Source organism: Helianthus annuus, chromosome 8 (assembly GCF_002127325.2).
Source record: "Helianthus annuus cultivar XRQ/B chromosome 8, HanXRQr2.0-SUNRISE, whole genome shotgun sequence".
NCBI lineage: Eukaryota > Viridiplantae > Streptophyta > Magnoliopsida > Asterales > Asteraceae > Helianthus > Helianthus annuus.
In genome coordinates, this window is record NC_035440.2 from 61,963,645 (window position 1) to 61,978,002 (window position 14,358).

Here is a 14,358-nt window from a genome sequence, read left to right on the forward strand (position 1 = left end):
AGAGAGATAAGTGTGTGAGTAGAGTATGTGTGAGAGAAGGTGAGTAGATGAGTGTAGGAGTGTCAAAGAGTTAATGTTAAGGGTATTTTGGTAATTTCATAAAACTTAACTGAGAAAATCTAACAGGGTTTGTCTTTTGGACTCAAGATGTTAAGATTAAAAAACCATTGGGACTCAAATCAAGACAAGTTTGAATTTTGGACTCAAATAGTTAAAACAACCAAACCACAAGGACTCAAATCATAACAAGTTTGAGTTTTGAACTTCTACAGTTAAAACGACCAAAACACAGGGACTCAAAAAAGACTTCACTTTTAAATATACTATTCTCCGGTTCCCCACTCTTTTAATATTCCCATTGAACCTCACATTAGTTATTATAATAAATATCAATAACTTTCTTATTTTATTAAACTTAAGTTTTTTTAGTAACTGAGCTTTAACTTTAATGTAGGTTTGAATTAGCTTACCTCAGACTTTTAGCGAGTTAATCTTAAATAATGCACATCCAACAGATCATTGAGCTTTCAAACGATTGCATTTTTCAAAAAATAAAGTGCCGCAAAACTTGATATAATTACACCTATTTGAAATCCCATAAGAAAAGAAGAGAAGAGTTGCCAACAAACTCTGTCATCAACAATTTACAAAGTCAAAAGATGAACCACACAAACAGTCACTACCTTCCTACATTAAAATCTATGATTACTCTACACCCACCCACCCACACACACACTTAAAAGATATCCTCCAATGCCAGTTTGTTTTGTATCCCAAAAAACAACTTTAGCTTCAAAATCGCCAAGCCGATTATCATCCTCATCTTTACGAGTCAACCATCTCATCTTGTATTTCATTGGGTGCAATTAGTCCAGGAATGCTAAGCATCCGTTGTCGCTCTTTTTCTTTCTGAGCAGCTGCTTCTTCTGCATACAAATCCTTGTTATCCTGCACAACATACATACATACATATTTTATTATTTAATTTTTCATAACCTTCAAAAAAATCACATATATTCATTCCTTCCTCAGATAGTAAGTTACTTACTTGTGTTGCAAATTCTTTAGACTGCACAAGGAAATCCCTTATGTGGTTCTTGAAAGTAGAAAGATCAGCTCTCGACTCAAACAGTCCATTAACAAACCTCGTTACCTAAAAGTACCCAACGAAATAATGAATGGCGGTCAAAAATATATAAGAGGACAATTTTATATTTACCCAACCAAAAATATTACATCAAGTATAATACCCATTCAAAGCACTTAAAATTTCATATTGTTTCACTATTATATACAATTTACAATTTACAATATAACAACAACCTTCTTCCCCTTATACTAGAAACTCTCATTTAACCTAAATCCTTACATAAGATAAGGTGACTTTGACAAATATGATATTATTCAAGTTTTGAACGGGGTACGTGAAACTATCCCAAAAATTAAAAAATAAATTATAATTCTGTTTATTACCTCCGATGCTGGAATATTGGGGAAAGAACCACACAGAAGCTTGATTGTATACTCTCGAACAAAAGCCCCATTATTAGGGTAAGAATATGAAACAGTGGAGGCATCCCATAAAGGTTCGGTCAATGCACCAGATTCCACCTGAAATTCTCATTGTTAAGTATTTCAAATTACCGAATTTTCAGCAATATAAAAAAAAATGAAAGTTTTGGTCAATAAATTACGAGGCAGAATAAGTGCTGTAGCACTAAAACATGCAGCTTGAAACCAGGTTTATGGAAAGTGTCAGTTAAGACAGCAAATATTTCTTGCACAATCAGCACGAAGTAAGATCGGTAGAACTGATTACGGAATTCAGAAGTCTGCCACATCAGAAAGTAAGGATTTTAGGATAAAAATACTTAAATAAAACATGTAGCATTATTCATGAGTCTCGGAAATCAACCAACCTGAAAATTTTTAAGCATCTCTAATAATAAATTAAGCCCGGTTTCAGCAATGTTTCTCTCGGTGTGTCGGAAAGCCCACATGACAGAATCCATAACAAGCTTTAGTTGCTGATACATAAAAACGAGTTATAAATATAAGATGGTAACTAAAACAAACGAAGACAAATCTAGGTAAAGGTGCGAGAACATTTCTAATTCCATATAGAAATGAATATTACTTTATTTCTATCAAGTATCAAATGGGTTGAACGAGATCATCAAATGCATCCAAGGATCAAATTACGAGTAAAATAGAATAGCAAAACAGAATTTAATTTGTATAACAAATTTCTGAAAACAAACCTCGGGTGACAAAAGTATTAAAGCTCCGAAACAATGAGTAGCAATGGCCTGAAGCAATGAGAAAAACTTGAGCCGGTGTTCCGGGTAGTCTTCAAAATTCTTCGTAATCATCTATATACCACAAATACAACTAACGTCAAACATGGGAAAAAGATAATAACACCATGTAACACGTGAAATAAGATCAATGAACCAAAAAATTCTAACCTCCAAGGTGCACTGGAAAACAGCTTCAAATATACGAGGAACATCATCTATCATCGCAGCCTTATACCTAAATTTGAAACAGAAAATAAAGCAGTTAAGAACAATATTTTTGGATGATTCCAACCAGTATGGCCCATTTGACAATGAAAAGAAATATAACGAATACTTGTTAATGATTGTGGCAAAGAGAGACAAAACTTCAGACTCTCGCGCATCAGGCACGTTCCTAGCATAATCACCAAGCACTGGATCCATCATCGGGGGCACAAATTGCTTTCCTATTTGTGGTTGATCTTCAGCCTTGTCTAGAAACGTCTCAATCAGCTTCAGCGTTTCCTTCTTTACAGATCTGTTTCAAGACAAGCGATACATAATCCAAGACTCCTACATGTTATTAATAATTTCATATAATGATATAAACATTGTACCTCAGAAGTTTTACATAAGAAGTCCTAGATGCATAGGGCCCACCTTCGGCAATGGTTGATGATATAAGCTCACTGTACATTCTGATTAAAACATGATAAATTCAGGAGGTGAGTGTTAACAAATGAAAAACATTGGATCATGTTAAAAAAAAGGTGATCAGATTTTGAAACATACTTGTAAACATTAAGCATGTCCAAAAAGATGAGGGTTATTTGCGACAAAAAATGTGTCCCGAGTGCACTAGCAGCACTTGTATTTGTCTGCAAAAAAACAGAACCGAACTAAATACCAAACAGTAAACAAAAAAATTATATAACATCACAAATAATCGCAACAAACCTGCAATATATTAAGCACGGCTCTAACCACATCCTGATCCTTTAAGTAATCCACACTACTGCGTGCTTGTCCAATAATCTCAGTCCATCTCTGCATGAAAATATAAGTCAACATATAACATAATATTCTGTTTTTACTAAAAAAAAAAACCTTCTAGAAGAATCGTACCAGATTAGGAAGATTCATCAACCTCTGCAGATATTCCTCCCGTTTTGCTGCCTCGGTTTCCGCCTGAATCATACAACCAACCTACCAAAACGATATATTGCAACAAAATGGTGTAAATAACTAAATATAGGATAAATTTTGCATATTTATGACGTGAAATGATATCGAGTAAACAGAACATTTCAACTTACAGATTCGTAGAATGTATGTATCTGATGTGGCTCAAGGTCTATAATGGTTGTTGGGAGAGTGGTAAGCAGTTCTGAGACAAAAGGCTCACTCTCCCCAACCTAAAACGACAACAACAAAAAATGCACATCATTATTAAGTTATTTACATCATATCTTATGTCTACGCAGGTATAATAAATAGTATGGAACAACTGTGAAAACAAGAAATAGATTACATCATAAGTTACAATTACCTGCAATATGACGAACTTGCGCTTGCATTTCTGAACAATTTTCAAAAATGTGTCGCATGCCATATCCTGAACCCCAGGGTGTGTTTCGTGCATGAACTCAAACAATTTGTTGACAACAGTTTTCAAGAACTTCCAATGGGCTCTTAGAAATCTTGGATATTGTCCAACAACATACCTGGCAGTGCACCAAAAGTAGAACATTAACGTTAACGGTTAACCAATTACGAACTACTGTATAATAGACACTTGCCCTGTTATTATGCATAGTCATACATCAAACAGACAAACACAACATACATGATATTACTTGCAATAACAGCTTTGTTGTCCTTTCCTTTTGTAATTTCACAGAGATTTAATAGATCACGAATAACCATAACGAGAAATCTATTCTCCTGCCAAAATAAAAACATTTATGATAACATAAATATAAAGTGAAACATGAACTTGTATGTTGTCCATAGGGCCCCACATATATGGTTACCTGTTCTTCCATCATGGACCCAGATATCGATCCTATTGCCCAACATAACGTGTTCAAGTTGTTCCACGTCCAATCCTCGCCATTTAGTTGTTTGCTTAGTTTCTTAAGCATCTGTTTACAGTCAGATTGAAACAAATATAAAAAAAATTACAATATTGCATTTAGAAAATAAGAACACACTGAAAGCAGATTATGTTCATCTTAGAAAAAACAGCAAATACGTGGGGTACAGTAAAAGTAGAGATGCTAAACGGGTAATGTCCGCAGATCCAACCCGACCCAAACCCGATAATCGTGTCATACCTATGAACCCGAAATCGAACCGAATATTTGCGGATTGACCCGAACACAACCCGTTCAGCCGAGTTTATTTTTTTAGCAAATTAATATATTAAATTAAATTTTACTACAAAAAACACAAATGTATATAATACAATTACATTTTAATTATAAAATCTTGTATCAATTTCTCTTTTTAAGTTATAACTATGGCAAAAAATACCTACCCAATTTAATTTATGACATAAAACATATTGTAAAATATACTATAAATGGGTTAAACGGGTCAACCCACCAACCCGACCGACAGACCGGATTGACACGAACCTGACCTGTTTAGCTAAACGGGTTCGTGGGTTCAACCTGAAACTGACCCGAGCCCGTGACTAAACCCAAACCCGCGAATTTCGTGTTAGGTTCGTGTCGTGTTCTTGGGGTAGTGTCAGAAATTCACACCCCCAAGTAAAAGTTCTCAGAAACCATACCTGCTTTTCAGTGTCATTATGATCAAGATGGCACAAGTAAATAAGTGTTTCTCTCATTATCTGCAGCAATAAACTTAATTTAGCCAAAGAAAAATCACTGGTTTTTTTTAAGTATATATCTACATTTTCCCGTATATATAACTTTGAATATTACCTTATATTGAACAAGAACATCATTGTCTTTCAACGTTTCACGGACGATATTCCCATTTTCGTCTTCAACAATTAGAACTTCTTCAGGTTTCGCCATGCGAGATATCATAAGCAGTCTTAATTTTGACATTGGTGCAGAATAGAGCTGGCGTCTTTGCATCAATTGTGTACCATGACCATCAACGATACCAGGAATCATCTGAGTCTATTGTTGTTTAACGGAATCAAAATTCATGAGTAAGGAAACAATTGTACAAAAAAATGCAATAAGGAACATAATTAACCTGCAGTCCCATCATGTTTGCAGTTGCTGCAGGATTATCAAGATTGTGGTTTGCCTCAAAAAGCTCTAACACCAATAAATTCCAATAATCCAAACAAACCTATTCACATAGATTGAAAAAAAAAATGATATATAATGACCGCCAAACAGCACCATGACAGAAGATTAGTATCCCATTGGAAAGATAAAGATACGAAATTAATACAACATACCTTAAACACTTCTGTATCATCCACATAAGATATGTTCAAGAGATACTCAAGACCCATCAAAAGTGCAGCAATGTTCTCTTGTGAGGATTCGAGAATGCGAATATGAAACTGCATCCAGAGCGGTCATATCAAATTAAACATTTTTATCTGATATTTGTTATATAACATTTTTATCTGATATTTGTTATATATGAAACTTGCCTTGTAAAATGAAGTGAAAAACAAAGCCAGATTCTGAATAAACGCCTGATAGCAAATAAAAGAAGAAAAAAAATTAAGAGTCAGTTTATTTATTTATACAACCACATTGCCTAAACATAACATTCACTTCCTGTTAAAATCTACAATCACCTGCTCCTCACTAGAGCCATTTCCATATGCATCTGGTATATTTGTGCTAACTGGAAGAACCGTCTAAAAAACAAACACAAAATAGAATAAAACAATGAGACAGATGTATAAATAAGAGTTTAATATATCCCTTCAATATTGAAATTCTAACATACCTGCAACTGAACCATAAAGATGGTATACATTTTAGCATATTGCAGGTTGTAAAAATCCCCAAAATTCAAGGCTGCAACCTGTGACAATGAATGCATGACAGATACGCGTTAGTCGCAAACTTGCGATAGTATCAAAACAGCCATGTGTACTGCTTTTTAAGAACTGGAATAAGTGTTACCTCTGTCAAGCACTGAAGGGTCAGATTACGGTATGATGGCACAGGAAAAAATTTAAGTAGTGTCTCCAGCTGTAACACAAAACAACAGTGGTTGCAATTTCATGAAATTTGCACGTAAAAATGTTTGTTATATTTAGTTTCCATGAGGAAGAATATACACACCAGTGGAGATTCAAATATATAGCCCAAAGGAATCCATGAAAGAAAAGCATGTAATGTGGCCAGTGTAGCCCTGATTAGCTCTGTTCTTTGAGATGCCGATAGAACATATAAGCATAACTCATGTATGAGTTGAAACTCACTGTTTCCAACAACATAACTCACTTTAGTTGGAATTTGACTTAAACATCAATCATGGTATCAAAATTCTGAGAATATAAGGTCACTATTACCTGTTCAGAGATTGCTTAAGCTCCTTGATCTTCTGTTGGGTCATTTCACCCCTGGAGAAATCGAATACCTCTTCACTTAGAAGCTGCAAAGAAGCAAATCGACATTTAAATGCAAGCACAAAGCAACCAGACACAAAGAGTAAAAGAAATTGGACGTACTTTCAGTATCACCATACAGTTCTCACATAATGTTTCACTAGTTTTTGCTGCAGTAACCAGGTCAGGGATAAAGCTTCGCCACCTGGCAGGCCACTCGTGTTTCAAAATCTGCATATCCAATTATCCATTTGCTTGTCACTTCATTATAATATCCAGATCAAAACTGAACTGGCAGCAACAAGGGAAACAGGTAAAATAGCTCACCTGAACTAGTATTATGTTAAGTTTGTTAACATACAACCTTTCTTGCCGAAAAGAAACCTCGTTACTTGAAAGCTATATACAAGAAAATTTAATTATATTTCAAACGTGTATAAAAAATTTATAATAATGTAAGAAAGGAGGATATGAAAAAACAAGAACCACGGCAATCCATACCTTCACAATAACATCAGATATGTAGTTTTTCATTCCGTCCCGTTGTTCAACAGGCAATACATTCCATCTATATTTGATAACACCCTCAAGAACCTGTAAGACAGAAAACTAGTAAATTCTATCTGCCATGCAGCTACAAAATTGCCAAATAAAAATGATGTATTAAACCACTATAGTTGGTATTATAACACTAAGTAGTTACAGAGATAATTTAATTTGGGAAGCCACGAATTCTCTAATGTTTGTTAACATTTGTAATTTAAAAATATGTTTGTGACTAACAGATCACAGAAGATAAAAATCAGTTACCTGTAAAGCAAAAAACTTGGTGTTTAAGCTCTGTGTATTGGACAGAATGTGAACCACTTGTAGCCACATATCGGGATTGTTTTGTAACTCCCGCAATATATGATCAGCAGCAGTCCTCTGTATTATTAGCATTATGCATTAAAACATAATAAGAAAAACATGAACAGACCAACATGACCAAGTAAAAGAATGAGAGTATGATGCATCATAACAGATAAACATTACATAGACCAACGATCAAGTTCGACCCATTTTTAAGACAAGTAATTTCTTATCTACCGCAGTTACATAATGCTTTTGGTATCCAGATGAATTGCCCTTTTACCAACACTACAATTAACAGATTTTATCTCTTTTATTGGATATTACTATAAGCTTTCTTAGAAGTTTTTGGTATGCTATTGCTTGCTCATTCCAAAGTTACAAATATGTAATTCTTGAAAGTTTATAACAAGTTTTGTACCTTCATCAAGACTGGCACATACTTACCAGCCAAATTAGTTAATTAAGTGACTCTTATGCTGTGTGTTATAACTTATACCCATCCCCCACTGCCACCTCAGCGCCACATCACCATCTCCTCCATCCTCCATCCTTCACCTCCACCACTCAACCTATGTTATATACATCCCCCTCCCCTCACTTTTTATATTTTAAATAAAGTTATTCTTAGAGAGAGAGAGATAAAAATAGAGAAATTGGTTGGCATGCTGCACGGGACCCAGATGCCGTGCTCACCGAGTCACCGTGGCCTCCCCTTCCTCCTTCCAGCAACCATAACACATAGCCTTTAACCATTTAAAACACATCTAATCCACCACATATTTTTTTCTATGCCCGACTTCCTATATCAAAGCACTAAAGTCCACATTCAAGTGATCTACTCTGAACAAACCTAAACACTAGCAACACAAACAATCAAAACCTTACGCAATCAACAATCAGCCAGCATTTTAAATCAATAATTCCAGTTGCTACTAATTTAGAAAGTGCAAATCTGAACATACCAACAAAGTAAACAACACAATAACTTTCAAAAAGGATTCAAGTCAATCAGCAATTTCAATTATAACATCTGCAACCATAACAACAACAATCAACCCTAGGTTCGTTCTAAACCACTTCCTACAATCTATCCTACATGCAAAACGTGATACAACTGCACTTATACGCAATCAAACGGAACGAATAATGTACGAGCATCATCAGATAAACGTATATCCGTCAAACAACAAGCAATTAACCTCCGATAACAACTATAAAACTGTTCAATCGCATCACATTACTCTTAATTCGTATAAAATCAAGCAAAATAGATAACAACTGTGAACAAACCTCATCTTTAGATCCGGTGCCATAGAAGGCAGCAACGGTGGCATCAAGCAGAGCAACATCAATCGGTTGACTTAAATCCCTAAGCTTCTCCGCCGCCATCGGAGAGAAATTGAGGAGTGCGAGTAAAACCCTAGAGTGGGGAAGAGCACCGGTGAAGGAAACAAGTGTACGGATGAAACCCTAAAGTAGGGAAAAGGGAGGGGACGGTATATACAGATTCTAGAAGAGAGAGAGAGAAAGAGAGATAAGTTTGTGTGTATTTATAATAAAAAAGACAGCTTCAAAATGAAGCAGAAGAAATGGTAAGAGAGAGAAAGACTTTGAAAGGAGGCCTTCCCTCCTCTTTTATTATTTTTATTTTTTTTTATGTTTTATATTTGGTGTGTTATTTTTTTATAATTCTTTTCCTTTACTTCTCTTTTTTCCATGTTTGTCATGGTTCTTGATTGTCCAAATAGAGATTTTAAATTTCTTTTTAGGGTGAACGGGGTCGATGCGCGGGGAGGAGTTTTGCCGCGAGTGGAGAGTGTCGCATCAAAATTTTGCCGCGCGGGAGGAGTTTTGCGGTGAACTGTTGCCGCATGCGATGAAGGTGTGGGAGAAGGGATAAAGGTGGGGTCCACTAGTATTCAACCAATCATGTCTTTATTTATTTATTTATTTATTTAAATGGTTTGTGTGAAACCACCTCTTGTGTTTTTGGGCAAGAGTGGTGTATGAGAGGAGAATTAACATAGCAAATCATGATTGGGTGGGTGAAAATTTTCCCCCATCTCATGAAGGGTGCACCCACTTCACTCTTATGAATAATTTGGTAAATTGGGATTACACAAGTTTCGTAGTGTGTTGGTTGGAATTGTAAATTTATAATCATGTTAAGACAAATTTAACACAAGACATTAATTTAACTACCAATTTGATGGATTGAAATTTAATTAATTTGAGCTAGTAATTAATTAATATTGTTTATACTCTATAAAATACAAGTTTTTGGGATAAAAAAGATAGTTCTCATGCAATAATACAATATTAATACGCGAGAATGGCGAGATATTAAGACGACATGATAGATATAATATATTGGATTATAGTGTGAAAGCTTGAAATTGAATACATGATATATTAAGACGATACGATAAAACGAAAGTTTGAAATTTAATTCTTCATCATTCTATCCTAAATATCGATTACTTCATTCCCTTCAATACATATTCACCTTATTTCTTTTTTTATTTTTATTTTTTTTTTGAACCGTAATTAAAATTTATTGTAGTAGTAAAATTAACTACTCAACCACATCGCACAGGTTCCCTCTCTACTAGTATATAATTTCTCTATAATGTAAATTGTATAAACCGATGATATTATGGTTCATGGTTGTTACTAGGTGGTTGTAATAAATGTAACAAATAGCTTAATGATAATAATTGAGGGGTCCATTGTGTAACAATAAATGACTAGTTAGTAATTGATGTCTCGCTTATAAAAAAGTTAGTTAATCGTTAATCATTTTACTTAAGAATCAACATATTGAATGACAAAACAATGAGAATTGATCATACTTTTCTTTATTTGTATTCTTCTTTCTTTCCTTTGCTCATAACATGTATATCGGAGTCGAAGTTCCCTAGACTCCATTGTTACGATACTAGAATACCCTGATTGAAAGTTGAGAGGAGGAATGACAACGAGGAACCATGAGATAAAAAGACTCTTAAGGCAATTAATAACTCACTTATAAATTAGGTAGTGAATCAATAATCAATATACTTAAGAAACAACATAACGAATTACAAGACGATGATATATGATAATACTTTTTATTTGTAGAGAAAGGTTAACATACAAAAAGCCTTATCATACATCACGTAGGAGACAATGGTAACCGTTGGATCAGGGGTATAATCACGCATGGGACCACATAATCACGTATGGGACTATAATCACGCACGTTCTATGATAATAACGCACGTTATATTTTTTGTCATGTATGTTAATGTAGGTTAAGCCCTGAAGTACATTATACTTTCTCTTTATTTGTATTCTTCTTTCTAATTTTGCTCTTAACATGTATATTTAAGTTGAAGGTCATTGGACTCCATTGTTACCGGAATATAATACCATGATTGAAAGTTGTCACGTGGAACGATAATGAGGAATCATGAGATAAAGAAGACTCTTAAGGCTATTAATGACTCGCTTATATTACTTATTTAATCGTTAATCAATATCTCCAAGGATCAACATAATTAATCACAAGACGATGAGAACTCATCATACTTTTTATTTGCATTCTTCTTTCTACTTTTGCTCATAACATGTATATTGGAGTCGAAGGTCACCGAACTCCATTGTCACCATAATAGAATACCCTGATTAAAAGTTGTGATAAGGAATGACAATGAGGAATCATGAGATAAAAAAGACTCTTAAGGCAATCAGTGACTCGCTTATAAATTAGTTAGTGAATCGATGATCAATATACTTAAGAAACAACATAACGAATTGCAAAACTATGATAATTGATCATACTTTTATTTGCATTCTTTTTTCTACTTTTGCTCATAACATGTATATTAGAGTCGAAGGTCGCTGGACTCCATTGTTATGAATAGAATACCCTGATTGAAAGTTGTCATGAGGAACGACAATGAGGATTCTATATATCTAATAAAGCAAACCATTGGGGGACACATGTCACCCAATGGTGCAAGCCAAATAAGCAGCCATGTCATCATCCATGTGGCACATCTCATAGTTGAGGAATGAAGCAAGCATCTCATTTACGCTAATCACCCTCTCTGTAACACCTCGAAAATTCATGTCCAATAAGGTATTGACACGTGTCATAAGCTCTGAACGTGAGAAAGAATACTTTAAAGGGACTAAAGTTGACAAACGGGGAAACTATGTGAATATAAGGGTCCAAAGTGTCAACAATGGATAAATATATTCAACAATAGCCCTACATAATGTTTATACCTTCAAACGAATAAATCATGGATCATACGAAGCTAAATACGAAAGAAAGTGAGGAATTACAAACCACAGGGGCTAAAAGTGTCAACATGTGCAAAGTATACCTCTGAGTGACCTTTTGGCGGACCTGAAGCTTTGTAACGATAAAATATACTCACTAGAATATGTGGTTAAAATTTCATAAAGTTTCGTTATCGTATGAGAAAGTTATGATCAAATTCGTGTACAAGGGGGTTAAAAGCGTCAACGTTGAATTTTAAGGCCTTATGAGTAGTTACAAAGTTAGTCAAGGACTTAACTAAGTTAGTAAGAGTCCCAAGACCCTTAAAAATAAGGTTAGAGGGCTGAAACTGCAATTTAGGGACTTAAAACCACGTAATAAAGGACCAGGGACCAAAGCAGTAAATTTGGAAAGTTGATTTTCGTTCACAAGGGTGTCGCGCTACGCGAAGCCTCCTTAGGGGGCCTTCGCGTGACGCGAGGGGTCATCTGATGCGAAAAAAAAAAGACAGCTGTCTGTTAAAGCTGTTAAACCGACTTAAAACGTTTGTTTTACATACCAGGGGTATGCATAGGGGGCACATGGAATGATTTGGTATCAGTTGTAGACCATGGTGGCACCATCTTGTGAGATCAAATTTAGTATATAAGGAGCATAAGTTGTGAACAATTTGTTCATTCATTTGCATAAGTTCACAACTCAACTTCTGGAGCTCTCTGATCAGCAAGCCAACTTCCTAGTGGTCCCTAATCCTAATTAAGACTCTTGTAAGTGTCCTTAACCTTTTTAAATTCGTTTTAGCTTAGTTAATTAGCTAAAAGTCAAACCGTCGTAATTAAGGTTTGACTTCGAGATTAGTCAATAATTACTCACTAATATCTCGAATTAAAAATACCTATAAGTAGGTAATTATGTGGGTAACAAACCCCTAAAAGGGTATTTCCAGATTCCCACTCTAACTATGTTAATTGTCGAGTCAAAGATGATTATAAAAAGTCAACATAATGGTTATTTGCAAATTAATGCATAATTAGCAATGTAGGATACATGCAACCTGTTTGATCATTAAAATAACTTGGTAATTAATGTAAGAACATGTCCCAACATGTTCAACTCGACAATTTCCAGTTTAGGCTCGGTTTGGAACCGAAAGTCGCATAGTTTGACTTCTGCTTTGACTTTCAGTTCTGACCCGTTTAAGCCAAGTTTAGGATTGCCTTAGAGCTTCTTTTGGACCTATTTGCATGTTAGTATAACTCCCTGAGATTATACAACCTGGTTCATTAGATATCCTATTCACATGCATGTTTCCGTTAATCGCTTATATGTTGACCGTTATGCCCAAATGACCTTAAAATGTGATTTTTGGAAAAGTAAAAGGGTAGACACCTTAGCTACTGATTTATAAACTTGCACCTAAAAATTGAGATCAGTTTGAGGTGTAGATTAAGAGTTATGCTCAATAGCGTAATTAAAAGCTTCTTTAGTAATTAAAAGGCGTAAATTACATATAGCCTATCTAAACCCAAATTTTTATACAAAACTTTTTACCTACTGATATAAAATAATATTTTGGGATTTTTGGAGATTTTTATTTAATTTTAGGCTGAGCATAACTTAGTGTTATAAGATTATTTCGGTTAATGCCGGTTTTGCCCTTTTGGGCTATAAAATGAATTTTACAAATCCTTTTGACCCCAGACCTTTTTCTACTGATTCAATATATTAAATAAATTATTTTGAGCCTTCTGGAATATTAAAAATATCAGCTTTTTACAGAAAACCCGGAAATGGCTCCAAATCGCCTTTTTAAGCGTTTTTAACGCATAAGTATGTACTAGAACCTTTCTAAGCATAAGGGGTTGATACGTACTGATATATTCAGTAAGTTTTTGTATTTTAAACAGTGGGCAAATATTTTGAACTCAGATTTCCAGTTTTGACATTTTAGACCTAAGTGAAATTACCAAAATGCCCCTACGAAGCATAGAACAGTTATAAGAAATAAATTTCACATATATTTGATACCCTACTGTTATGACTTAGTAAATTAAGCATATTTACTAATTTAATCAGACCTGTAACTCAAGCTATTATTTTAACTCTTTCACACCTTATAAAATGACCAAAATGCCCTTATGAGGCATAGTTTTGGTTTATAACCATTTGGGGCATAATGGAAGGTATCATTCTGATATCACAACATATTTTAGGCATATTAACTTCAGAAACTTGTATTTGACTCTTATGGTTACTCGTTACGCACTTTACGCGTTCGGATCGGCTTATGTAACTAGTTTACCCATTTTAGCCGAAACGGGTCAAACCATATCATTTCGGTCCCAAAATCCAGAATGTGACTAAGTTACCTATATTAAACAAGCATGCAAGCTTGT

At 34.6% G+C, this 14,358-nt stretch overlaps 1 protein-coding gene across 1 annotated transcript; it reads right to left on the bottom strand.

Annotated features, from left to right (window-relative positions):
• Nucleotides 1–600: 600 nt before the first annotated feature.
• Nucleotides 601–9,271, bottom strand: LOC110936279 (protein EXPORTIN 1A). The gene is made up of 31 exons (XM_022178627.2): nucleotides 8,983–9,271; nucleotides 7,648–7,764; nucleotides 7,339–7,431; nucleotides 7,165–7,236; nucleotides 6,961–7,068; nucleotides 6,802–6,884; nucleotides 6,572–6,710; nucleotides 6,410–6,478; nucleotides 6,231–6,308; nucleotides 6,076–6,138; nucleotides 5,926–5,970; nucleotides 5,725–5,832; nucleotides 5,514–5,612; nucleotides 5,231–5,434; nucleotides 5,077–5,136; nucleotides 4,313–4,423; nucleotides 4,126–4,223; nucleotides 3,829–4,003; nucleotides 3,596–3,694; nucleotides 3,405–3,485; nucleotides 3,237–3,326; nucleotides 3,072–3,157; nucleotides 2,897–2,977; nucleotides 2,635–2,817; nucleotides 2,469–2,535; nucleotides 2,262–2,372; nucleotides 1,920–2,027; nucleotides 1,695–1,832; nucleotides 1,474–1,611; nucleotides 1,049–1,153; nucleotides 601–948 (listed from the first exon to the last, which is right to left on the bottom strand). The coding sequence occupies exons 1-31, from the start codon at nucleotides 9,079–9,081 to the stop codon at nucleotides 826–828; spliced, it is 3,231 nt and encodes a 1,076-aa protein (XP_022034319.1). The 5' UTR covers nucleotides 9,082–9,271; the 3' UTR covers nucleotides 601–825.
• Between the last annotated feature and the right edge of the window lie 5,087 nt (nucleotides 9,272–14,358).